A 26,972-nucleotide genomic window follows, 5' to 3' on the forward strand; every position below is an offset into this window, starting at 1 on the left:
AAAAAAGAAAGGCAGAATTTCCTAGCTCTGTGACCAATCTTGCAACTTCTGCTTCTATCTGAAAATCTACTAAGTCACTATCAGATGATTGACACTAGGAAATATCCACCTATCCTCTTCCCCATCCACTTTCTCCCTTATACACCCCATTACAGGCATATGGTCTTAATCTAGAGCTTGAAAGGACAACCCTGTCAGAAACCCGCACAGTATGTGTGACATTCACACAAGAGGTTCCCTAGTTGTGTTACTATTTCTACCGCAGATTGGAAGCTCCCTAAAAACACAGAATGTATCATTTTATCTTTACATCCCGTTGTCAAGCTCAGTGTCTGACATATGATAGGAAGAGGGGCATTTTTCTTGATTCTTGGGTATAGGTTTTTTAAAAGACTGAACTTGGAAGTTAATACTGATTTATTGAGTGATTCTTTTTCGATTGTGACTTATTCCACAAAATTATAAGGTTAAGGATAGTGCTACCGAATTGGTATAAATGGCTAACCATACAATTATCATCCAAATCAGCAGACTTTTGAGAATGCTAGAATGTTAAACCAGATGGGACACTGGGACAACAGGTATGGACCTGGGACTGTCTCAGGTAAACTAGGACGTATGGTTATTCTAGGTTTGAAGCTCAGCAGTGTTGCCCCATAAACCAAATCTCCACCTGGGATGAAACGCTAGGGGTACAGCCAGGTCACTTGGGCTGCCATAAAATGCTTCTCCTTGTCCTCTTACCTTGGTCACATGACCCTGTTCCTTCAGTGTCTTCTCCGCTGTGAGTCACCAGCAGTTCCACTTCTAGTCACGTGTTTAAAGGTTCAACTCTTGTGCAAATTCCAGGAAATCTCTTGACTCCCTGATTGGTCTTTTTCCTTGGGCTCCAACATCTTACCTTTCCCCAGACTCTTTCTAGTGCTCTAAATTTTAATTGATATAATTCCATATATGTCTCTCTATCATTCTTCATTGCTCTCCTTTCCCTCTTACCTTCCCAGCTTTGTTTGTTTTGCTTTCATACATCTCTCTTCTTCTGAGGCTTGAATCCTATCAGTTATCTATGTTCTGTTTCCCATTAGTTAATATCTGACCCTTCATAAATTAAATTTGACAAAGTCTCTTGATTAACAAAGGAAATGCACAAGTCACAGTAAAGGGGGCACGCAGAAGTCAAATATAATTGGGGACTTGTTTATTCATCACACCATTTCTATAAAGATCCAGGAGAAAAGGGGGGTAACTGGAAGTGTGTTTGGTTACCAGAGAACCCAAGAGTAAACTTTTCTTAGAAGTATTACGTGTCTTTGAGAGAAATTATTAAAGATGGAAATAGTCTTTTCGACATACAATAAGTACTTGATGAATTCTTGTTGGCAAGAGAATGCATTTGGGCTTTAGCATAGTACAGAATTCCGTTTGATTTGTTAAGTATTGGACAAGATTAAACATGAATGGACTGGCACCTAGGAAGTGGCTCCTAGCAGGGGGCTCAATTCTTCCTCTTACTACAATACTCCTGAGAGGTAAAAACTTCCCATGCACGTTTATGTGTGACCAAACAGTGGGACCATACAAGATGTCTTTATTTTTTAATTGAAATATAACTGACATACAACATTATATTAGTTCCAGATGTAAAACATAATGACTCAATATATGTATATATTTTGAAATGATCACCACAATAAGTTTAGCTACTCTCTGTCACCATACAAGGTTATAAAAATTTTTTCTTGGGATGAGAACTTATAAGATTTATTTTCTTAGCAACTTTCAAATTTGAAATGCAATATTATTGACTGTAGACACCATGCTGTATATTACCTCCCCATGACTTATTTATTTTATAACTGGAAGTTTGTACCTCTTAATCCCCTTCACCCACTTCACCCCAACCCCCTTCCCCTCTGGCAATTTTGTTCTCTGTATCTATGAGTTTTGTTTTGTTTATTTGTTTGTCTTTTTTAGATTAACAATGAGCTATCAGAAAGAGAATAAATTTAACTAAGATGCCTCTTTAGACCAATTATGGGTAGAGCAATTTACATTCAGCCTCTGACATCTGCTTTTGTCCTTTATTATTAAGGAATTGGATAAAATGTCAATATGATAGTAATAGATGTTAGGAAACTAAAATTATCAGAGACATAAAAATATCTAATGATTTTGACTCTAAAGTTATTTCTCTTTATGCTGAATTATAGGATTATAGGAGACAGGGCAGAAGAATTTCTGAAGTGTTTTGGGAAGAGAATTAGATATTAATTACAGAATAAGATATTTTTCCTACTCTGGAAAATGAAAAATATTTAAAATAAATTAAACATTTAATGTTTAAAATAAAGGCCGGAACACATTTCCTGTTAAAGGTACTAAAATGTCTCCACATTAGAAACATGTGGGCCACTCTTCCAAGAAAATGTTTCTCTGAGGTATTTTCCTTAGAAGAGAGAATCTTTTTGGTTCTTATTGTAAAAATCTTGGAGAAGCTTGAAAACAGCAAAGCAAACAGGAAACAGAATTCAATTTGTGGAAAGCTCAGAGAAGAAAAGCAAATCACTGAAAATGTAGCTCCCTCTGAAGATTCTTTAAACACAGAAGGTAGGAAAGCAATGATAATAAAAAAGCTGGCATAGAGATAAGTTAATGAGAATATGGTGTGCCAGCGACTGACTGGTGTTTTTCTAGGGCTTTATTCTACCCTTTTACACAAAGTCTCCTCTCAAAAATGCACCCCAAACACTCTTTTTCATGCTATCTGAAACAAGTTCAGAGTCAAGTTTATAAAAATTCACCAGAAATAATTTAGCCCAGAACAGCAAAGATCTAGAAGAATTTTGAGTTCTAGGACATTATAGACACACATAAAGAATGTGGTCAAGTCTTGACCTTTCCTACCTCAGATTTCCATTAATAGAATGAGGATGATACATTTTTCTATTTACCTCTTTGACTAAATAATTTTCTTAGGGTGGGTGGGTTTGTTGTCGACAGATTCTGAGGCACTGAGTTCTCTGTCGCCTCAGATCTGAAAAATGACTGGGCTGGTTGAATGATTGTTGTTCATTACATTGGGACCAGGAGTTGAACCTCACTGACCTGCTGAATTTCAGAATAAGCTGAGAAAATTGCTAGAGCTATCCTCGTGCTATGTGGCTAACTGGATATGTTAAGAGGCTTTCAGAACTGTGCAGCTGCTATGGTGCAGCTAGGACAGCCAAAGCCCTCTGAGACTCCTGGATGGGGTGCTAGGGACAGGTCTCAGTAGCCATCTGCTTCCAGTTATCATGTTGTTAACCTCCGTGGCAGTGTCCAGTGTGCAGGGGGAGGTTACGTGGGAATTCTTGTCTCTGTAGCTCATACCGCAGTTCAAACATTCCTTCTGAGTTCACCTGCTGTAAAATAAGATCCCTAAGACCTTACTCCATAGAATTGTGCTGGTTGCTCCTGACAGAGAGACTGTAAATCACTGTGAGAAGAGAAAAGAAAAGCACCGTCTCTGACAGCCTCCACTTCCTGGATTTAGTGGATGTTACATGATCCTCTGGTGTTCATCAGTTTACTGACCATTTTCCAATATTTTATCAGTCAGAAAGTTGTGGAAGTTTGTAAGGCTAAAGCACAGGGCTACTAAGAAGTGCTGAGAGAGCAAATGGAGCTGAAAACAGCCCTGTTCTACCTGCCCCATCCTGTTCTCTAACCTGAAGCTGTGTCTGCCTGGAGGGCAGAGTGTCTTTTTCTTTGCACCAAGCCACCACAGTCCAGCAGCAGCATGGCCGAGGCACTGGGGGTTCTGTGACAATGAGTACATCTGATTCTACTGCAAAAGCTTATGGTACATACTGCCAAAAGCAAACCTTCACGTCGACTTTTTCCATCCCATCAGTATACACCACAAAAAAAAGATAGCAGCAGCATTCCCTTCATTGTATTTTTAAAGATCATAACCTCCTCGGCCACTTATCCTGTTGTGTAAGGGGTAAGAGTTGTCCTTTTTGGGTGTTTTGGCATTGCAGAGCATTAAGGATCAAGAAGAATGCATCTTGTAAATTTGTTGCTAAAATTCAGTCACATGCAGGCTATGTTCTGCCTTTAAACTTTCCGTTTCTCAGATGTGCCTGTACACTTAGTTCCATTTCCCTTGCCCCACAGAGGCTCTCTGCCCATAGCTCATAAACTGGGGAGGGTGACGGTGGAGGATGTCTCCATGCAGAACAGGAGCTGACACACTTCCTTTACAATACTTTCTTTAGTAATATTTAGCTTACTAAGATGTTTGTTATTATTGTAATTTTTACTGTTTCTTTCAAACAGAGTATTAATCCTTCTCCTGAAAACGCACTTTGACAACTTCCTGTATAGATAATGAAGTTATTTTTAAGGGTTATCTGAGTTCACTTTTAATTCCTTAAGAAAACAGCAATTGGAATTGTGAGATACTACCTAATGGTGATAAGGGTTCTGTAGCTTCCGCCAACCAACCTGGTTGACTAGAAGCTGCATCCCAGGGCTGCAAAAAAGTATTCTTTTATGGCACAGAGAGTTTCCTCTGCTGGGCTGCACCCAAGTTATGATGGTGATTTTGAATGTGTATTTTAACCCAAAGAAAAGACTTAATATCAGCAAGCTCAGTGCCACCATAACACAGTATGAGAAGTTAAGGAAATTCTAGCTGAGGTGTAGGCAAAGAATCAAGTTTACATTGTCACATAGTTTACTTGCTATTTCTTTTTTTCAAATAGCTATGTATTAAGCTATAATAAAACCTGAATAAAATACTATGGAGGGTACTGAAGAGTGAAGGCATATTTTCTCCTCTAGATGAGCAGCTGACCCCATCAGACCCCATCTCCCCTGAGGACAGTACAGCACATGTGTCATTGGCAACCGCATTTGACAAGGAAGTGTGTCAGCTCCTGGTCTGCATGGAGACATCCCCTGTTTCTGAGCTTCAGGCAGAGAGCCTCTGTGGGGCAGTGGAAATGGAACTAAGGGTACAGGCACATCTGACAAATGGGGAGTTTAAAGGCAGAACACAGGCTACATGTGAATGAGTTTTTAGAAAAAAATTTACAAGATGCATTCTTCTTCATCCTTAATGCTCTGCAATGCCAAAGCATCCAAAAAAGACAACTTGGAAACTGCAAGGTGAAGTTTGGGGAGGGTTGTGGAGGGAGAGAATGGGGTTGGTCTTGGGCAGTGAAAGTTCTGGAATCTATTTGTTTCTCCAAGTTCTGAACTGGGATTTGTAAACTGTAAAGTCACAAACCCAATTTTTAAGAAAAGTGAACAAGGCTTCCTATTTTATTGTGAAAACAGGATGACAGGATGAAAAATATTATGAGAATTCATGAACATAATAATTTCCATTTATACATAGGAACCATGTGGAAGGAAGCATGGTAAGTGCTCAATACTACTTTTTTTTTTTTTTTTTTTTTTTTGTAGTGAAGGAAGGTGAAGCATTTATTGTAAGGCACCAGTGCAAGGAGAATGCGTGACTCATGCTCTAAAACTCCAAACTCCCTGAAAGGTTTCCAATATTAACTATTATTCCTTAAAAGAATTCTGTTAGGGAGATATTACTATAAACCCCATTTTGCAGTTGGGGAAACTGAATTTTAACCCAAGTATTGGACTCCAAAGCTCATTGTCTTAACATATATGCCTCTTTAAATAATTAAGCTATTTACATGGGAAAGTGCACTATGCATCCTTCTCCTGGATTTATATCCATAATTTTATCTCAAGTGTCTTTTGCTGCCAGCTATCTTGGGTAGATGTGTCCCTGTTCGGCTGTCACCTCCAGAATTATCTTTAATGCCCAGGATTATCTAGTTCCTAGGACTGGGCTTCTGCTTTGACTCCTGCTGTTTTCACTGGACCCCCCTCCCGTTCAGGGCCAGTGTCTCTTCTACTCCTGGAGAGGCCTCCTAGATGACACCTCTTTGGGTATCTAATTTGTCATGGAGAACTGAGAGATACCTATTTGTCTCAAAATTATTGATGCTGACTATTGTTATTGGACTCTATCTAATGCTTTGTACCTCCTCAATTAGCTAAAACTGCTGTCAGGGCCTATTCTACCTTATCTAGTAGGTGGATCTGGAATTGTAGCTGTGATACTTGCAGTAGCAGTATCCTAGGTAAAAGCATCTAACTACTACATGTCCTCTCAGTAGCTACTCCTGTGCATTTACCTGATGGAATACAAATTATTTGATTATAAATGACTTTCTTCATATTATAGTTTTATTTATATATATATATATATACATACATACATACACACATATATGATATATATGCATTAGGGATTTATGTATAATACATATAATTTTTAATGATGTGTGTAAATAAGTTTCTTTAACAATGACTTTCATTTCGGAATAATAAAAGGGTGCTAAGAAATATATGTGATGAAAAATAGGCATTGTAAGACTACTGGGGTGGTGAAGAGTGAAGCTTTTAAAAAGACTTCAGTTCAGATTCTGATTCTGAATGTCAGGAATGTGATTGGGATCAAATTACTTACTTTCTTGAGTCTCAATTTTTTTTGTTGTTGTTGTTCATTAATTTATTTTCGGCTGTGTTGGGTCTTCGTTGTTGTATGTGGTCTAGTTGTGGCAAGCGGGGGCTTCTCTTGTTGCGGAGCATGGGCTCTAGGCATGTGGGCTTCAGTAGTTTTGGTGCACGGGCTCTGTAGTTGTGGCTCGCGGGCTCTAGAGCACAGGCTCAGTAGTTGTGGTGCATGGGCTTAGTTGCTCCGCGGCATGTGGGATCTTCCTGGACCAGGGCTCGAACCCATGCCCCCTGCATTGGCAGCTGGATTTTTAAACACTGCACCACCAGGGAAGTCCCTCAATTTCTTTATAAAATTTAGATAGTAATTATAACCTAATTCAGGGCTGTTACGAATATTATATGTTAGTATATGTAAATCTCTTCTACCCTGCATATAGTAAATGCTGAAAACTGTTAGCTATTATGATCATTATTAAAATGGGGATGATATATACTTTATGAGGTTATAAATATTAAGCAAGATATATACAAAGTGCCTAGTTAACAGATGTCCAGTAAATATCACATTTCATTGAATCCAAGTCGTACCATTATTTTAGGTACCTTCAAGAAGGAAAAAAATACTGCCAGTTGTACAATAATTATTAGACAGTAACGTAGACCCCAATTTTAGATATGTTAAGTGTGAACATTTTTGCATTAGAATCAAAATACTTATTCTCCCCTTCTTTGCCCTACTTAACTAGTGAAGAGTCTTTACTCCCCAGAATCTGGAATTCTGTTTCCTATTCTTTTTCCTCCTACCAAGACCCTAGGGTCTCCTACTTCCTTGGCTAAAAAGGGCTACAAGCACTGTAAGTTTTCTGTACCATCTTTATATTCTCTATCATGATTCCCCTTATTTCTTCCATCTTAATGTTGAATTCAACTGCTCAGCATTCTAATTCTTATTATACAAGATAAATGAATATAAAAATAAAACAAAACAAAAACTTCTTCCTAGTTACCCAAGGCCTTCAATCTAATATTTAGATTCAGAATCATTTAGTGATGCATATGTATGCCTTTAGAATTAACAGCATGGTGATCGATCAGGCACTTCATGTGAACAGAAACTGACAAAGACTGGGAAGAAATTCAAACTTGAGGTAAAAAATGGCAGATTTTCCTGGGAACAAATTTATATGCTAAAGGTGGTAGAAAGGTCAAATTGAATGAAAGTGGAGAACAGAAAACTTTCCCACAAAATGATTTCCTAGGAGCTCTTTTCAAATGCTGAGGAGCACTATTTTTTCAGTCTCACTTAGCAAGTACAATGTCGCTAATATAGTTGGTCTCTTATTTGGATAAACAAAACTAAATATCATAATTTCAGAAAAAAATAACAGCAAAGCAGAACTCGAACATTCAAGTTTTGGTTATTTTGTTTATTTCACTTAGGACACTCAGTGGGCATTAACTGGGGTACTTAAAATTCATCTCAATTAGGAATCTCTTTAGTCCTTCATCAATTATTTCGAGTGTTCTCATCTCAAATACATTCCTGTCTTCAACAAACTTCTGAAAGAGATGAGTACCTCCACCCACACCAAAATAATGTGCTTTGCTGGCCAAAAGCACCCGTCCATTTTTATCTAACAATCTAAGGAATGTTTGGTGCAGAGGACCATAATAACCTGGATTGTAAATGGTTTCTGAGGTAAGAATGAGATCATATTTTTCAAAACGTTCTTCACTGCTTAGTAAAAGCTTACAAAACTCAGACCACTCCCCAGAAAAGAACCGGAATTTACATAGTGCTTGTGCTACTTTTGATTTCCTGAACCTTTTCACATCTGGTTCGTTTATATCATTTTCTTCATCTTCCAAAGTGGAGTTAGCCACTACATTAGGTAAGGTTACTTCATCAATCACCACACTGTTATAATCTTGAAAATGAATTTCTTTGGCACCTCCCTTGAACGCCATTATACCCAGCAACCCTGATCCACAACCAAGATCCAACACTTTTTTCCCAGCAAATTTCACTTTGGCCTTTGTAAAGTATGCCAGGAGGTCAAAGGTACATTCCCAGATTTTTAAACCTCCTTCATAAACACCTGTAATCAGATCAGAGTGAGCAGAAAAGCTTTTTGAGATGATGTTTTCTCCAGGGAAGTTCTCTTTCAACAAGATCGTTTTCACTACTGATACGTTCATATGCTGGAGACCTGGCAATGTTTCTATGACTTTATTTTCTAACACTTTCTTTAAATCTTTAGGCATAGCATGCTCTTTGGCAACTCTAAAGCAGGGCTGTTTTTCATGTGGCTCCAAGCTACTTGAACTGTTAGCTGCATTGAGTGAGCTGTCTGTGTCTTGAGAGGGACCTGCATTTCCTGCTGACTTATGCTCCCACAAGTGATCCTGAAGCAGGTCAAACTGTTCTGTAGAACGTTTTTTGTCTCTATGTGTACCTTTTTGTCTTTCTGAGACTGAAGACTCTTTTGAGGAATCTAGGGCCAAAGCTCCATCTCCAAGGGATGTTAATTCATCTTCCACATGGTCTTCTATAGTGAAATTAAATTGAAAAGCCATTCTCTCATAAAATGCACACAATCATTAAACTCAAAGGAAGATTCTTCAACTTCTGGATAGAACTGATGACACACACGTAAACCTGCTTCAATTATTCTGTTAGTTTTGCTGGAGATCCATTTCTCTTTAGCTGCTTATCAACAGTTACAATATTCAGAGATATTTCCAAATGACTTTTAAGAGGTCTTTGCTCTTTTTTCAATTTAGCTCTGGAGAAAAAAAAAAAGAAAATTGTTATTAAAAAGCAAAATGACACATTTTACGTAAATGTAATATTAAACAGTCCCCTGCTCCACCCCCAGCAGCTGCCTTTTCTATGAAAGCGGTGGAGGGACAGGGAGATGAAGAGACTTGAAAACACACACACCCTTCAGGTTTCAAAAACTGCAGAAGAGGGCTTCCCTGGTGGCACAGAGCTTGAGAATCTGCCTGCTAATGCAGGGGACACGGGTTTGAGCCCTGGTCTGGGAGGATCCCACATGCCGCGGAGCAACTAGGCCCGTGAGCCACAAGTACTGAGCCTGCGCATTTGGAGCCTGTGCTCCGAAACAGTGAGAAGCCACGATAGTGAGAGGCCCGCGTACCGCGATGAAGAGTGGCCCCCGCTTGCCACAACTAGAGAAAGCCCTCGCACAGAAACCAAGACCCAACACAGCAAAAATAAATAAATTAATTAATAAACTCCTACCCCCGACATCTTAAAAAAAAAAAAGCTGGAGAAAAGAATAAACCGTAAAAACAAACAAAATAACAGCAGCAGCAACAACTAGAAATAAGGTAAAGTCCAAAATTCTCAGGCAGGAAATGACAAGCCTAGCTATTTAGTGTGTTTCATCTGTCACGACCCTGCCCAAACATATTAACCTCCGAAACTGCCAGAATCTCTTCAATCTGTTACCGTTTCAAGTAACAGGACTTCAAGATTGTATTTTGATAAATGAACATCCCTTTAAAAACAGGCACAGGTATGCTCTGATGTGTGTAAATTCATTCAGATGACCTCACTACAAACATTTCGTGGAGACCTGCAGCTCTAAGTGTACTGGGAGTGAGGTAACTGTGGAGTAATTAGTAAAGATTAGCTTGACACAGAATAAGGGCACTGAACTGTGCGGGGAGATCCGTAGAAAATGGAAGCAACTTAATAAAGAGACTCTTCTCTGTATCTACTGGCTAGACACTTAAAATATACCGTCTACTTCAATTTGCACAACAGTTCTGGCAGGTGGGTCTTTATCCCCATTACATAGGACGTACAGAGTAGGGTCAACACATTAAGTGGGTAGGAAGGCGCCTGTTTCTATCCCATTTCACAGCGGGGCTTGGAGTCATTTCTGGCTGTAAGTCCCAGGTCAAACCCGACACCAGATGTGCAACCTCAAAGCCCCAAGGGACGGAATGTAGCAAATCTGTGGACTCCCGGCCCTCACCTCCCCCAAAGCGTCTCAAAAGCAACGTTACAGCGATCCAGACCTGTGGACGCTAGCTCCCCGGCAGGTTCCCAGCTCCAGAGTAATCCGGCCAGACCCTCCCGACTGAAAGCGCGCACCAGTGTGTCGAGGCCTCCGCGGGCCAGACAAGCCCGGCTTTATTCCCAGTCGTGTGGGGCCCGGGCTCACTAAGGAAAGCGGCGCCCTTCCTCTCTATGGTTTTGGCTCGCAAGGCCTGCCGGGACGGTGGGAGTTTCCGGTCTTGGCTCCGGCGGGAGTGTTTCGAAGCTTTGGTCTTGGGCGAAAGCATGTCTCAGGAACGCGCTGTCCCGGCGAGCGCGGTTCCCCTGGAAGAATTAAGTAGCTGGCCGGAGGAGCTATGCCGCCGGGAACTGCCATCTGTCCTGCCTCGGCTCCTTATATCCTTCATTGTCACTTCCACCTAGAGAGGGGTGTGGGGCCTGTCTCCAACCTTCTCTCCTGTCTCATCACACCCGCTGCAGGGCCGTGTTGGGTTCCTGCGGCTTCAACCCTCTCCTTTCTCTGTTGATGAGCGAGATGAGTAAGCGAGGGAAGGAAGGGCGTGCGAGAGCCGTGGGTGCCGAGACCGAAGGCATGCCTGGCTTTGGCATCCGAAGGGCTTGCAGAGGTGTTCTGCCAGTGGTTTTGGCAGTGGATGTGGCGTTTTCTGCCATTTCTCTGGGCCTTTGAGTTGCTCTGTACGTGCAGTTAAGCGTGAGTACTTTTCCATGGGGCGGCGGGAGCGGGGAGAGGCAAGGACTCAGACTTGAGCTGTAAGGTGAGGTGACTGGATGAAGTAGAGAGAGCGAGGTACTCTGAGCTCTCATCTCTAAAATGGGTGGTGAAAATGAATACCTTCCTCACTGTTTTGAGAATCTAAAGGACGTAGTTCTGACATGGTGCCAAGTCTGTAAAAGATGTTAAATAAATACAAATGTTCTTCCCCTCCCCTTTTGAACCTCTTTCGGTTTATTGCTGGTGAGAAGGAGTTGCTTCCTTTGCTAATTGGCTTTCATCTGCTGGGTGTGAGGTACTTAACGTCTCCGTTGTCCAGATGCAGGTCATTTAGAAGTCGAATCTTTTTTTGGTTGTAAATGTACCTGGAGTCCTAGCCCTTCATGTTAAAGGGTAATTTTTTTTTTAACAGCTTTGAGCACATAAAACTACACTCAAAAGAAAAACAAGACCTTCACTTGAGAGAGTCTGAACACTGCAAAAATAATTTTTTACAGCTGAAGCCAAATATAAATATTACGGTCACATAGAAATCATTCACCTGGGCATTGGCAGGTGGTCCCACTTAGGTACCAAAGCGCTTTCTTAGTTATTGTGTAGACATGGAACTGCTGTCCTCAAGGATTTTTGATTTTTTTTGATTTTCCTCCTCCTCAAAAAATTTTACTAGGTACAGAATATTATATGTACCAGGCAGTGTTAGGCTTCGGGGGAACAAAGATAAGAAACACGGTTCCTCTTTTTCTTCTCAAGCTTATAGGGGGATTTCAATAATTGAAAGTCAAGCTTGTTTATTTATTTATTTTTATTATTATTATTATTTTTTGCGGTACGCGGGCATCTCACTGTTGTGGCCTCTCCCGTTGCGGAGCACAGGCTCCGGACGCGCAGGCTCAGCGGCCATGGCTCACAGGCCCAGCCGCTCCGCAGCATGTGGGATCTTCCCGGACCGCGGCACGAACCCGTGTCCCCTGCATCATCAGGCGGACTCTCAACCACTGCGCCACCAGGGAAGCCCTATTTTTTTTACTTTTTATAAATTTATTTATTTTTGGCTGTGTTGGGTCTTTGTTGCTGCGCACGGGCTTTCTCTACTTGTGGCAAGTGGGGGCTGCTCTTCATTGCGGTGCACGGGCTTCTCGTTGTGGTGGCTTCTTGTTGCGGAGCACGGGCTCTAGGCGCACGGGCTTCAGTAGTTGTGGCACGTGGGCTCAGCAGTTGTGGCTCGCGGGCTCTAGAGCGCAGGCTCAGTAGTTGTGGCACACGGGCTTAGTTGCTCCGTGGCGTGTGGGATCTTCCCGGACCAGGGCTCGAACCTGTGTCCCCTGCATTGGCAGGTGGATTCTTAACCACTGCACCACCAGGGAATTCCCAAGCTTGTTTATTTACATTTAAAAAAAAAAATCAACATTCTCACCTGGTTTTGCATCTCAAACTTAAAATTCAAAAGAACCCAAACCTGTTCTTCCCGCCAGTCTTCTTCATCTAAATAAATGGTTTTACAAGCCAAAACCTTCAGTCCTCTCTCTCTCACATCCAATCAGCAAGTCCTTTTGTTTCTGACCTAGACTATATCTTGAATCCAAATGCTTATCTCCATCCTGGTTGCTACCATTCTTTCAAACCTCCATAACCTCTCACCTGAACTATTGTTAATAGCTCCCTTGCTTCTACTCACGTCCTCTTATAATCCATTCTCCAAAATAAGTTCACAAAACAGTGAAAAACATGTTGTTTACTTTTTAAACCACTCCCTCCACCCCAGTGGCTTCTTAACAAATTAGGAATAAAATCTAAACTTTTACCTTCAAGGCTCCTCCTGTTCTAAGCCTTTTCCTCGCTTACCTAGCTCACTACACTCTGTCCACATATACATGAAGCTCACCTACCTCAGGATCTTCATTTTTGCTGATCCTTCAGCGTAGTTCTTCTCTCAGCCTTTTGTCCATCTCATAATTCAGATCTCAGCTCAGATGTCACGCCAGCAAGCCATTTTCAGTGTCCTCAGTCTTAGGTGGTTCTCCCAAACCCAGACTGTAATACTTATCTCATTGCCCTGTTCAGTTTTCTAAAGAGCAGAAGCAACCTTAATGGAAATTATCTTGTTTACTTTGTTTTCTTTTTACTTTTCCTCACTGTACTGTAAAGTTCATAAAGGCAGGAATTTTGTTTTCTCCAGCACCTAGAATAGTACCTGGCACATAGTAAGCATTCAGTGAAGGGCTAAAAGATATTGTCATGTTTTAAAACTGCCTGAAAATCTCATTAGATAAATTTTTTTTCAGCTTTTGGTTTTACTTCAGCACTTTTTCTACAAATGAAAGAAATTTTCAGTAACTCCATCACCCAAACATAATTATTTTCATGTTTTGCATTTCACACGTTATTTTCCAGTCTTTCTTTTTTTTGCGGGGGGGGGGGGGGGGTCGCGCCGCTTGGCCTGCGGGATCTTAGTCCCCCGACCAGGGATCAAACTTGTGCCCCCTGCAGTGGAAGCGCGGAGTCTTAACCACTGGACTGCCAGGGAAGTCCCTTATTTTCCAGTCTTTACCTGCATGTCTGCATAATTATAACTTATGTTTAATTTTGGAAGAGGCTAGAATTTTTTTGACCTTTACTGAAATTGATCCACGATGCAAATTCTACCCTACTGAACTAAAATGAGTTAATGACTATATTTCATTTTGATTGCTGCTGTAAGATGTATATGCAAAGTAAGATTTCAGAAAAAGAATCAATTCCTGTATTACTGTGACAGAGTTATGGCTTATTCATTTTTCTTATTGACACATACTTTAATAAGTTGTATATTATTTTTACAGGAAAACATTTCTAACAATTATTCTGAATGGTAGAAAAGTGTATAGTTTATAATGTGATTACCATTAACGTTTGTAATGAACATAGCATAATTTATTATGACGTATTTGTAAGCTTCTATGTGCAGAAGAGTTTCTGTCTGATAAGGTGGTAAGATAGATATGCTAGTAACATGAAAAGATAAGAGTTGATCAGTGACTTAAGACAGGTGCAAATAAAGTACTATAGAAGTGCTGAGGAGGAAGAAATTTCTGTTTCAGAAACCAGAAACCCATGGATCATTATAGACTGTTTCTCATCTGTCAGAAATAAGTCATAACTACACACAATTTGAAAAGATAAGTTTATCCCTGAGCGATTTTGAAAACATTTCCTTAAAGTATTTTCATTATATTTCATTATACCTAGTAAGCATTACATTTTTTACAGCAAAATTAAGCCAGTAATTTGAGTCTAATTTCAATCTCTTACTGATCATTGCTTAAACTTCAAGAAGGGTCCTTTTAAAATCTGTTCTCAGTAGTGAATATCTTACTACTGATCCTAGTATCTTCCTTAATTTTTTTACTCTATGTATCAGCATTCTGACAGTTGGCTTGAGCATATTCGTAAGTAAAATTATCTTAATTGTACGATTACTTTGATGTCTTTAAGGCCTGAGTCCCACATATCCCAGTTTCGTATTCCCTTTAAATTTAAATATAGTTTTGTATACCCTTTAAGTTTATTCTTCCTATTGTAGCGTTACAGCCTTTGTAATCTTCAGTTACTTAAAATGACCAAATTACTTCAAATTACAGTACTTAAAGTTTTAAATTCCATTTTGGATAGATACCAAAAGTGTTCTGTTTGATAATGTGTGTATAAGCACGTTGTAAATTTTATTTTATTTTATTTTATTATTATTATTTTTTTGCGGTATGTGGGCCTCTCACTGTTGTGGCCTCTCCCATTGCAGAGTACAGGCTCGGGACGCGCAGGCTCAGCGGCCATGGCTCACGGGCCTAGCCGCTCCGCGGCATGTGGGATCTTCCCGGACCGGGGCACGAACCCGTGTCCCCTGCATCGGCAGGCGGACTCTCAACCACTGTGCCACCAGGGAAGCCCCACATTGTAAATTGTAAATGTTAGTTGTTAAACTGGTTAGGCCAATATAAAACATAATTTGCAGTCTACTTAATAACTTTCAGCCTCTTAACATGTTTAGTGTCAATTAGAAAATACTTTCTAAGTTACAAAAGGCTGATTGTTTAGGCATGACAAATTTGTCATTTGGAAAAGTTGACTTTCTTCATCTGTCTTCATTAATCTTACTTGACGTAATTTATTTATTTAGTTAGGAGGAGAGGTAGAGTTTACTCATATATTTTGAGTTTTCTATTTACATTTCACTTGGTTGTGGAATATTTGTTTATAATCTTGGATCTGTGTGCTGCCTGTGGGGTCTGATTTTTTTAAGGAACAGTTACTTTTTATCCTGTGTATGAGAGTTGTACATATTCATTATAGAAAATTTGTAACATGCAGAAAAACATAAAAGATAATAAAACAATCATTAATCTGAAATGTTTAAGATTTTGGCATAGGATTTTCTCATCTTGATTCTATATATTCCTGCCAGCCTATCGGTTATTCTTTGTATATACATGTTTATATATATATTAAGATTGGAATTACACTATTTGGAAGTTTTTTCATTTTAGCTTAATGTATTGTGGACATTTTTTCATGGTTTTAAACGATCTCTAACAATCATTTTAATGATAGCAGATCCTATTCAGTAGATGTACCCACATCCATTAACTGATCTTCAGTTGCTGTACACATACATTGTTTTGTTTTGTTTTTTAAAATTTTTCTATTATTTCAGGTTGTTTAACTGTTAATAGTTTCTCTACATAGAATATGGCATTTTGAAACTGTACAAAGCTTTTGATTGCTAGTATTTACATATTCTCAAATCTGGGAAAGGGTAGTGACCTTTGTTGGCTGACATGACTTAATATTGCTACAAAATATGTTACTATTTTCCTTTATAGAAATTCTGAAAATTATTGTAGAAATGTTTTTACCTCATATGAACCACCTGACATTGGAACAGACTTTCTTTTCACAAGTGCTTCCAAAGGTATAGTACTATTATTATCTTAATCAATTTACTTGTTATAAAGGCTGTTAAGATCTGGCCTCAGTTTTAGACCATTTATTCTTAATTTCTTAATGTATCACTTTTTTTGTTTTTGGTTGTGCCGCGAGGCTTGTGGGATCTTAGTTCCCCGACCAGAGATTGAACCCGAGCCCACAGCAGTGAAAGTGCCAAGTGCTAACGACTGGACTGCCAGGGAATTCCCAATGTATCACATATTTGAAATACAAATAAAATAGTTAAAAATAGATCTTATGTGAGAATATGATGGTGTCAGTATGATCATTAGGTGATTAAAAAACATATTTTCAGAGACTATGGATCCTTTACTAATTGAATTTACATTATTTGTAGTTGGTTTTAAATACTCTTGTATTTTAAAGCTCTTCATTGAAAATTGGGATGGATGATGAAGTTAGTTAAGTCTCTTTCTTTATCTTCTCTGTAGAATTTATTAATAATTGTTAAATTTCATTTTCTGGAAAAATGGAGCCAAAATTTATTAAAGAAGCCTCAGAATAAAAATGGCTGGAATATTGGTAAAATCAAGTAACTTAAAAGAAATATCAGATTCACCAGCTGCATTGTTACCTTTTAGATATATGTGGTATACCTTTTCTCTGAAAAGCAGAGTCATAACTTTTTTTTTTAATTGTGGGAACTAAACATACTTTGGTGACAAAATGAAACATTTTTTTTATGATAACTTATCTCTTACTTGAATGGATTTCTAAGTTTAGCTTTGAAACAAATAATTATCAGAACTCCTTTTACTCATATTCACTCGATTGTTCTCTATCTAAAAAGTTTCTTAAAATTTGTTCTTGACTGCCAAAAAAAGGTCCGGCTAGAATATAGATGAAAACGAGATGTTGAGTGTTAACAGGCTTATGGGAAGCAGTACCCTCTTTAGTTACAGTGTGTTGCTGACTATGGTTATTCTTGTAGTGTAGTGTTTAGGCCATTTAACTTGTTGAGAGTATTAAGATCTTAGGTTGGCTAATGTTTCACAGACAAAAACACTTAGTTCTGAGGTCACGTACTATGTCTCTAACCCAGGAACAGTATTTTGAGTTGGTCAGAAAGGGGAACTGGTTAGAAAACAAGTGAATAGGTAATTCAGCACAAATTCATTACCACTACCAGAAAATATCCTTGTAAATGTTCACATGGATGTTGATTGGTTAAGATATCATCTTTTATTTATTTAAGTGTAAGAGTAGCACTTTTGTTACATCACCAAAAAATGAACTTTGAGTGATATTTTTTTATGGATGTTATTAAGTAGATTCAAATCACAGAAATGGAAGACAAATCAATTTTTGTTGGAGGCTTTTTTTTTAAGGAGATTCTATTGTAGAAAAATAGTATACAAAAAATAGAAATACTATAGAAACACTATACAAAATATATATTTTATTAACTTTATTAGGTGCGGTTGTTACACTAGACAATATCCCGTAGCTGTTAATAATGCAAAATCAAATCTAATTTATTTCTTTAAAGATACGCCTTTCCTTTTTTAATGACTTCTGTTACTACTGTTTATGACCTGCTTTGTTTTCACAGACTGTGAGATTATATGATGACATGATGTATGAGTTAACCAGTCAAGCCAGAGGACTATCAAGCCAAAATTTAGAAATCCAGACCACTATAAGAAATATTTTACAGGTATGTCAAATATATTAGAAAGGGGGGTGGGAGAGCTTAAAGAGTGTGAAATATTAATTAACTTTATATTCTCTATATAATGCCCCAATGCTAGAATTAAATTTATAGAATTAAAGATATAAAGATATTGCAAAAAACATAAATTCTGAATTTCTTATACAATTTCATGCTTAGTAAATACCTAAACTCGTATAAGAAGACAAGTAATCAAGGTAGCATGCCCTGCCTGTAATTCTAAAGCGTATGTGTAGAACACCTGCCATATACTTTGATGTTGTGGGTTAGGATTCCAACTTCTTCTTTTTTTCTTTTTTTTTTAACCAAATGGCTAGCCAGGTTTTTTGGGGGGGTTTTCCCTAAGATTTTTTTGATGTGGACCATTTTTGAAGTCCTTATTGAATTTGTTACAATATTGCTTCTGTTTTTTCATTTTTGGTTTTTTGGCTACGAGGCGTGTGAGATCTTAGCTCCCCGACCAGGGATCGAACCTGTACCCCCTGCGTTGGAAGGCGAAGTCTTAACCACTGGACTGCCAGGGAAGTTCCTAGCCACTTTTAATATTTGTAGTTCTGACAGACTGTAGTTATGTGTAAGGAGGAACAGAGAGAGGGTCCATTTTGCTCACTGCTGTATCCCTAGCACTCAGCATATTGTCTGACACCTTTTAGGTACACAGAAAATATATTCTGAATGAAACTTCTTTCCATATTTCCAGACAATGGTACAGCTATTAGGAGCTCTTACAGGATGTGTTCAGCATGTCTGTGCCACTCAGGAATCCATCATTCTAGAAAATATTCACAGTCTTCCCTCCTCAGTCCTACATGTAATCAAAAGTACATTTGTACATTGTAAGGTAAGTGATGGGTCTAAGTACACTTTATTTTTTTTTAACATTTTAAAAAAAATTTTACTTATTTTTTTCTGGCTGAGTTGGGTCTTTGTTGCTGTGCGTGGGCTTTCTCTAGTTGCGGTGAGCAGGGGCTACTCTTCGTTGTGGTGCGCAGGCTTCTCATTGCAGTGGCTTCTCTCATTGCAGAGCACAGACTCTAGGCACCCGGGCTTCAGGAGTTGTGGCTTGCAGGCTCTGGAGCGCAGGCTTAGTAGTTGTGGCACATGGGCTTAGTTGCTCCGTGGCATGTGGGATCTTCCTGGACCAGGGCTCAAACCCGAGTCCCCTGCATGGGCAGGCGGATTCTTAACCACTGTGCCACCAGGGAAGCCCTAAGTACACTTTAAATGGCCTAAAATCCATGGGCAAAGGGGCTGAGTTTGTGGTGCTTATAGTATTTGTTCATAAGTTTACATTTTAACCTATATTATTGCAGTGCATTTTTCCATAGAACAAAGAGCATGTATGTAAATATTTGTTTCAAAATAAGTAGTTATAAAGAAATCTTAAAAAGGGGGCTCTTGCAGTTTTGTTGTTGTCTTATTCTATTTCCTCTTGATAAGGAAAGAAGTGGTACAGATTTGTGTCAAGTCGCAGGGATCCTCAAATATTTCTGTCATGGCATTGGTGGCTCAGATGAATTGCTTAACAATTAGGTGCCTGTAAAGGGACACTGACCCTTATTTAGTCCTGAGACAGCTTTAAAGCACAAAAGCTAGCCTAGGATTTGTGGGTCACAGGAAGTTTTGATAATGCTGTTTGTTGGATGAATGAAAATTGCTAGTTAACTAATGCTTCTCTTTGGTGACAGGGTACTGAAATGTCATGCACTGGACCTAATGTTATTTAGCTCCCTTTTAGTTCTATATTTGTAAGATCTTGGAAGTCAGAAATCATATTTTATACATACCTGCATCTCTCAAATACACTATGTATAATGGAGGTTTACTAAACATTTGTTTAATGAATGAATATGTCATTCACTAAGAATCATTAAATTTTTTTTTTTTTTTTTTTTGCTGGTGAGAATTCTTTTCTTTAATTGAAGTACAGTTGATTTACAGTGTTGTGTTAATTACTGCTGTACAGCAAAGTGATTCAGTTATATATATATGTACCTTACTCTTTTTTACTATTCTTTTTCATTATGATTTATCATAGGATACTGAATATAGTTCTCTGTGCTATACAGTAGGACCTTGTTGTTTATCCATTCTATATATGAAAGCTTGCATCTGCTAACCCCAACCTCCCACTCCATCCTTCCCGCAACCCCCTCCCCCTTGGCAACCACCAGTCTGTTCTCTGTGATTCTGTTTCTGTCATAGACAGGTTCATTTGTGTCATATATATTTTTTATTTTATAAATTTATTTATTTATTTTTAGCTGCATTGGGTCTTTGTTGCTGTGCGTGGGCTCTATCTAGTTGCTGTGAGTGGGAGCCACTCTTCATTGTGGTGTGTGGGCTTCTCATTTCAGTGGCTTCTCCTGTTTCAGAGCACGGGCTCTAGGTGCGCGGGCTTCAGTAGTTGTGGCTCGCGGGCTCTAGAGCGCAGGCTCAGTAGTTGTGGTGCATGGGCTTAGTTGCTCTGTGGCATGTGGGAGCTTCCCAGACCAGGGATCAAACCCATATCCCCTGCATTGGCAGGCGGACTCTTAACCACTGCGCCACCAGGGAAGTCCCTGTGTCATATTTTAGATTCCACATATAAGTGATATCATATTGTATTTGTCTTTCTCTTTCTGACTTCAGTTAGTCTGATAATTTCTAGTTGCATCCATGTTGCTGCAAATGGCATTACTTTGTTCTTTTTTTATGCCTGAGTAGTATTCCATTGTATATATGTACCACATCTTCTTTATCCATTCATCTGTCGATGGACATTTAGGTTGTTTCCATGTATTGGCTATTATGAATAGTGCTGCTATGAACATAGGCATACATGTATCTTTTTGAATTATAGTTTTGTCTGGATATATGCCCAGGAGTGGGATTGCTAAATCATGGTAATTCTATTTTTAGTTTCCTGAGGAACCTCTGTACTGTTCTCCGCAGTGGCTGCACCAACTTACATTCTGATGCTATTCTGCACCCCATGTTTTGCATATGCTCCCCACCCACCTACTCTCTAAAAGCATTACATTTATGAGCTCTGATAGAATGAATTAAAATAAATTTGGCTCTTGAGTTTTTTATGATTTGCTTTTTCTCTCGTTTTTATTCCTTTGTGGTCAGAATAGCGAATCTGTTTATTCTGGGCGTTTACACCTAGTCTCAGACCTTCTGCAGGCTCTTTTCAAGGAGGCCTATTCTCTTCAAAAGCAGCTAATGGAACTGCTGGATATGGTTTGCATTGACCCTTTAATAGATGAGAATGATGACATTTTGAATATGGTAGTAGGTGAGTGAAAAAAACTTACTACTTAGTATATGATGTATATTGACTATAAACTGTACATCAGTTAAATTATTGAACCCAATGTTTCTAATGATTCATTATATCATGTGTAAAAAAATTTAAATCCTACCCAATAAACTTTTAATCTCTTAAATTTTAGATTTTGTAAAATTGATATTTGATGCATTAACATAGATTTATATATTTAGTCAATGTTCAAAGTAGGTTGTTACTCCACAGTGATTAACAAAGAAAGTTATGCAATTTTATACCCTCTAAAGTAGTCCACATTCTGAAGCAGTAGCTTTCAGTGTTTTTAAACCATAACTTCATAGTAAGAAATGAAGTTTGCATTTCTTCCCGGAACACATATAATTACGTACTTGTATGTATGTTTGTGAATGTGTATGTATATACTCCATTTATTTATTGTACTTGAAATAATGTACTCTATTATAGTCTATTTCATTTTTAAAGAATTGCTGATTGCTACTTTATTAATTTCATCACTTACCAATGGATCATGGCCCAGAGTTTGAAAAGCAGTACTCTAATAAAAAGATTGCATTCATAGCTTCGGCATAAAGAGAGTAAGGTGGTTTTGTGCAGTATTATCAGGCATCTTTTGCTCTGTAACAAACCAACCCAAAAATCTATTACATTAAAGTAACTACTAGGGAGTTCCCAGGCCGCCCAGTGGTTAAGACTCGGTGCTTTCACTGCTGGGGCCTGGGTTCAGTCCCTGGTCAGGGAACTAAGATCCTGCAAGCCGCGTGGCATGGCAAGAAGGAAAGAAAGAAAGGAAAAAAGAAAGGAGGGAGGGAGGGAGGAAGCAGAGATGGAGGGAAAGAGAGGGAGGGGGGGAGAGAGGAAGGAAGAAAGAAATCAAGCAACTACTGTTTCATTTATTCATGATTCTGAGTTAGTGTTTTAGGCTGGGCTCAGGTAGAACAGCTTTCTCTGCTTCACGTGGTGTAACTGGCTCACTCAGTTTGTGGTCACTGACCTCACTCACGGTCGTTTGTCGGCAGAGGGAGAGATAATGTCCTGAGCCAGTCCCATGTAGCCCATCATGCAGCAGGTTAGCCCAGGCTCAGCTACCTGCTGATGGCCTCAGGGGTCCTAAGAGCAGCAAGAGAGGGCAGGCCCCAGTGTGCAGGCACGTTTAAAGTCTCTGCTTGGTTTATGTTTATTTTTGTCCTGTTGACCAAGTTATGTCGCGAAGCCCAGGGTCTGTGGAAGCGAACTGACTAAGAGCGTGGACAAAGAAAGGGGGTTTATTGTGCCCATTGTAACAAATAATCTACCTCAGGCAAAGTACAAGCCTTAATGAGTACTGTGCAAATTCATTTGATTCTTCCTTGTTAGGTTTTCTTTCCTTAGCAGTATATTTTGTCATTTTTGATTTGAATATCTGTGGAATGTTTCAGTTACAATAGGGCATAATTTTTAGTCCACTGAACATTTTTAGTTTTATTTAGGTCATAGAGTAGGTATAAACATCAAACTTAATTTTCTATAATTTATAAAAACCCTAAATCAAAAGCGTGACACTTTCACTAATTATTTTGAGATAATTTTTTTCAAATTGTATTGCCTATTTTAGCAAATGTCAAAATTGTTCAGTAGGTATTTTTAAATATAGAAGAAACTCACCCCATATGACCTTTGAATGTCCTAAGAGTTCTGTTATCTTTCTTTGTAGTTATTCATTCATTGCTGGATATCTGCTCTGTTATTTCCAGTATGGACCATGCATTTCATGCCAATACTTGGAAATTTATAATTAAGTAAGTTTCTGTTTTGTTTTGTTTTTACTTTTTGTAATATATTTTCCATATCCAAAAGTCTTAATTATTTGTAAGTTTTCTTAGATTGCATTTAAAACATTTTGTATGGGTGTGTACAATGTTTACTGACACTGCTCTCTTATAATCCAAATGTTGTACATGTAGCTCCCAAACTAAATCATACTTCTTTATTCTGCTCTCTCTAAAATTAAAAAAAGTTCTACTCAGTTAGCTAGTACATCTGAAATAATGGGCCATGGGTCTTAACCATGTGCCTACTGCTACTGTTGTTTAACTGACTATCAAGTATCCTACTTCCAGGCTTAGATAAATTAGTAATCATAATTAGAGTTGAATATAATCCCCTCATTATATACTTTTGAGTTGTTCAATTTTAATTCCATTTATAATTTTAACTAGAGCGTTATGAAGGATTGCTAGGGAGAGTGTCCACAGCATTCATCAGATTCTTGGGGGTGGGAGGAGATATAGTTGAGATGTAAAAATGGTTAAGAATCTCTACTTTATACATATGCATAAAACATTAAAGGTAGTGTAATACTTTCAGGTCTTAGGTGTTTTTCTTGCACCACCAGGTCATTACGTTGCCAACAAGTAATAATGCAGTGATTCAAAGTGTCAACTCAGAGTCATACCGCATATGCTTGAGTCCATTCTGAAATCACTTACCCCTCTGGAACTCTTAGGCAATTTGGTTAATTTCTCTGAGTCTTAGTTTGCTCATCTGAAAGTGGGAGTTATAACAATAGCACCTTCTTTGTGGGGTTATAGTGAGAATTGAGTTTATCAGTGTGAAATGCTTGCAACTCTGCAAGTCACACAGTGAGTGCCCAGTGAATTAGCCACACCACACCACACCACCGCCACCGCCACCGCCACCGCCACCGCCATCACCATCACCATTGAATATCTTCCAGTCTTGCCCCGCTCTGATTCATTTTCTATCCAGCATTCATACTGATCTTCTAAAAATGTAAATCAGATCATGTCACTCTACTGCTTAAAATCCATCCCAGTTTACTAAGAGTAACAACCTAATCCTCTCTGGCTCCCGCCTTCTTCACCAGCCCATCTCCATTGCGCTCTCCCTGTTCTCAGCTCCTCAAACATAACAAACTCTCCTGTCCCAGAGCCTTTTCACAGCTTTTCCCTCTGCCTGGGATGCTTCTCTCTTGTACTCTACACCTTGCTAATTCCTGCTTATCCTTCAGTTCTCAGTTTAAGTGTTACGTCTTGATGGTAGCATTCTTTTCATCCTCACCCTGAGAATCAGTTAGATTAGATCTCTCTATTGTAGCATCCTGGACTCTTCCAGCTTAACATTCATCACAGCTGTAATCAATTAACTATTCTTACACTATTTAATGTTCTCTTTTGTGCTAGACCACAAATTCCATGCAGACAGGGCAGAGATTGTGTCTTTTCATTCACCCCTCTATCTCCAGGGCTTCACAGAGTGTCTGGCATATAGGTAAGAGTTCAATTAATATTTTATAAGGAGAAATAAAAAATTATCAACTTACTCAAACTAACATGACAGCTTCAGAGGTAACGTCAGTACATCTTAATTATGCCGTGTCTGTTATATATGATGCATTTTAATTTTTTACATGTTCTTTCAAGTCATATTTTTATGGTCCTAAGTTACTTGATATGTTACTTGTGGTGATTATATTCTTTTCTTTTTATTCATTTAGGCAGAGCCTTAAGCACCAGTCGGTTATAAAGAGTCAGCTGAAACACAAAGATATAATTACTAGCTTGTGCGAAGACATTCTTTTCTCCTTCCGTTCTTGTTTACAGTTAGCTGAGCAGATGACACAATCAGATGCCCAGGTAAAAATATGGTCTAACCACACTGTGAACTGTAGCTCTTTTTCTTTTGGCAGTTACTAAATCTCATTTAGATCTATGGATCAGTTTACCTAAAAGGGTTTTAATTTGTTTTGTTTTTGTTTTCAACCTGTGGGATTATTTACAGCCCATAATTACTTTTCACTCAGAGCATTGCATTAGACCCCTATGTGCTTTCGTTCCGTCTATAGTCTATCTGTCCCTGCCTTTTTATATACTCACTGGTTGGTCAAGGCATTCTCCTCAGAATCTTTTCTACCCTTGGACAAAAATCTAATTCCTTAGTCCTGTATTTATTTAAGGTCGTCTTGATGATATAGCCACAGTCAGCCTTTTCTTCACCAATCCATTACAACCTGTAGAGATGCAGTATACAGCTGTGTGTATACTTGGTGTATACCTACATTTATATTGATTTCAAAAAGTTATAGTGTTGAATTGGCACCCCTTTTATAAAACAGATTGTATTCTAAAAATTTTTAATATGCTTATTGGGAATTGCAGTATATTTTCCTATAAGAGTGTTTATACATAGTGCCTTCTGTTCTCACACTAGCTCTTTAAAGTTTGTTTAACTCGTAATAGTCCTAAATTATAGGATTAATAGTAGTCAGGACCTCACAGTTATAAGCAATAATTTCAGTGGGAAAATGAGTTAAATATTTCTCCGTAGAATAACAGTAACATCCCTTCCTGTTGTAGACCTGCAAACTGATACAGGGTATTCCTCTGTACCTGTGCTCTTCCCTGCCCAGCAGCTATGGGGGTGGACATGTAAGGATTCATCCAGTTCCTAAACACTGATCACAACTCATGGGGCAGGGATGATCTGGAAAGACAAACCCGAGAGGAGGGTGGAAGTTTGAAAAGGGGCCCTGAAGTTGGTAAGAGGGAGTGAGGAGTAACTTTAGGAAGGGGCACACCCTTTCCTTCTTGCTTCTCTTCTTTTTCTCTTTATCTATCCTTCCCTTACATCCTTTTTTCCTTTTCTTTTCTGTCCCCGCTTCCTTCATATACCCTTTCTGATTCCCCTCACCTTCCCGAAAGGAGAAGGCATTTTGTTGGGTATCCTGTGTCAATGGCAGGAAGGATGTTCCCCTATCCACCTTTATCCTATACCTCTGTATCCTCAACCTCAACCTTCTCTTTTTCCAATTTCCATCTTGCTTATCTTGACACCACAGATCCCCCAGTTAGAGTTACTTGGAGAGTAAGATTAGACAGAGATTCCTGGACAGGAGTGAGATGGGGAAAGCCCAAGCCACAGTATAGTCTATAATGGAAGAAGAAAGAGAGATCCCGAGGGTACCTGACCAGGATAGCTATTTGTACATGAAGTATTGAATACACAAGTTCAGTGTATATAAACTGCTTGTATATGAAAATCAGAGAATTTAAATAGTAAACTTTCCAAGCAAATTTTCATGTTTTGCCTTACTTGTTTTTCTTTACTTATTTGGTACTGATAAATGTAACTAGCACTACTTACTGTCCATTGCCTGAAATGGAGCTTTGAGAAGGTCTGTGTAGTTTCTCCATTCTTAACTCTAAATTTTGATTAGCATCGCCCTCTGCTGTTCACTATTGATATTTATTGAAGAATCAAACTATTTCATTAAATTCTTCCAAGCAGTTTTTTCACCTTGTTTTTAAAAACGTCAGAATAAAACCTCTAGATTTCATAGGTAATATGCTGTTTATGGAAGCATGTAGATGTATCAGTCCCTAAATTAGGTTCCTGAGGCTGCTATAACAAATTACCACAAATCAGGTGGCAAATTTGTTTGCTCACACTTCTAGAGGATAGAAGTCTGAAATGTGTCAGCAGGGCCCTGTTCTCTTGAAGGCTCTAGGGGAGAGTCTGCTCCATGCCTTTCTTAGTTTCTGCTGTCACTGGCATTCCTTGGCTTGCAGCTGTATAACTTCAGTCTCCGCCACCATCATCACGTGGTGTCCTCTCCCTGTCTCTTCTTATCATCTTCCTAATAGGGACACCAGTCATGTTAGATTAAGGGCACATCCTACTCCAGTATGACCTCATCTGAACTAATTGCGCCTACAATGTCCCTACTTCCAAATAA

At 38.8% G+C, this 26,972-nt stretch overlaps 2 protein-coding genes across 5 annotated transcripts in view; one reads left to right on the top strand and one right to left on the bottom strand.

The window, feature by feature from the left end:
- Window positions 1–7,874: 7,874 nt before the first annotated feature.
- Window positions 7,875–10,680, bottom strand: METTL18 (methyltransferase 18, RPL3 N3(tau)-histidine). The gene is made up of 2 exons (XM_060009416.1): window positions 10,582–10,680; window positions 7,875–9,317 (listed from the first exon to the last, which is right to left on the bottom strand). Exon 2 carries the CDS (start codon window positions 9,106–9,108, stop codon window positions 7,987–7,989), a length of 1,122 nt encoding a protein of 373 aa, XP_059865399.1. The 5' UTR covers window positions 9,109–9,317; window positions 10,582–10,680; the 3' UTR covers window positions 7,875–7,986.
- Window positions 10,681–10,825: 145 nt separating this feature from the next.
- Window positions 10,826–26,972, top strand: part of FIRRM (FIGNL1 interacting regulator of recombination and mitosis) — a 44,421-nt gene continuing 28,274 nt past the window's right edge. For 3 of the 4 annotated variants that reach the window (XM_060033725.2, XM_060033733.2, XM_060033739.2), the window contains exons 1-8: window positions 10,826–10,957; window positions 14,683–14,722; window positions 16,154–16,242; window positions 17,830–17,934; window positions 18,650–18,790; window positions 21,064–21,229; window positions 22,932–23,016; window positions 24,735–24,873. In XM_060033725.2, the coding sequence (XP_059889708.1) occupies window positions 10,847–10,957; window positions 14,683–14,722; window positions 16,154–16,242; window positions 17,830–17,934; window positions 18,650–18,790; window positions 21,064–21,229; window positions 22,932–23,016; window positions 24,735–24,873 (876 nt within the window). In that variant the 5' untranslated portion in view covers window positions 10,826–10,846. Of the gene's footprint in view, window positions 10,958–14,682; window positions 14,723–15,213; window positions 15,235–16,153; window positions 16,243–17,829; window positions 17,935–18,649; window positions 18,791–21,063; window positions 21,230–22,931; window positions 23,017–24,734; window positions 24,874–26,972 lie in introns of those variants that run through there. The other variant, XM_060033745.2, reaches the window with a different exon arrangement.

This window comes from Delphinus delphis, chromosome 1, assembly GCF_949987515.2.
Source record: "Delphinus delphis chromosome 1, mDelDel1.2, whole genome shotgun sequence".
Classification (NCBI taxonomy): Eukaryota; Metazoa; Chordata; class Mammalia; order Artiodactyla; family Delphinidae; genus Delphinus; species Delphinus delphis.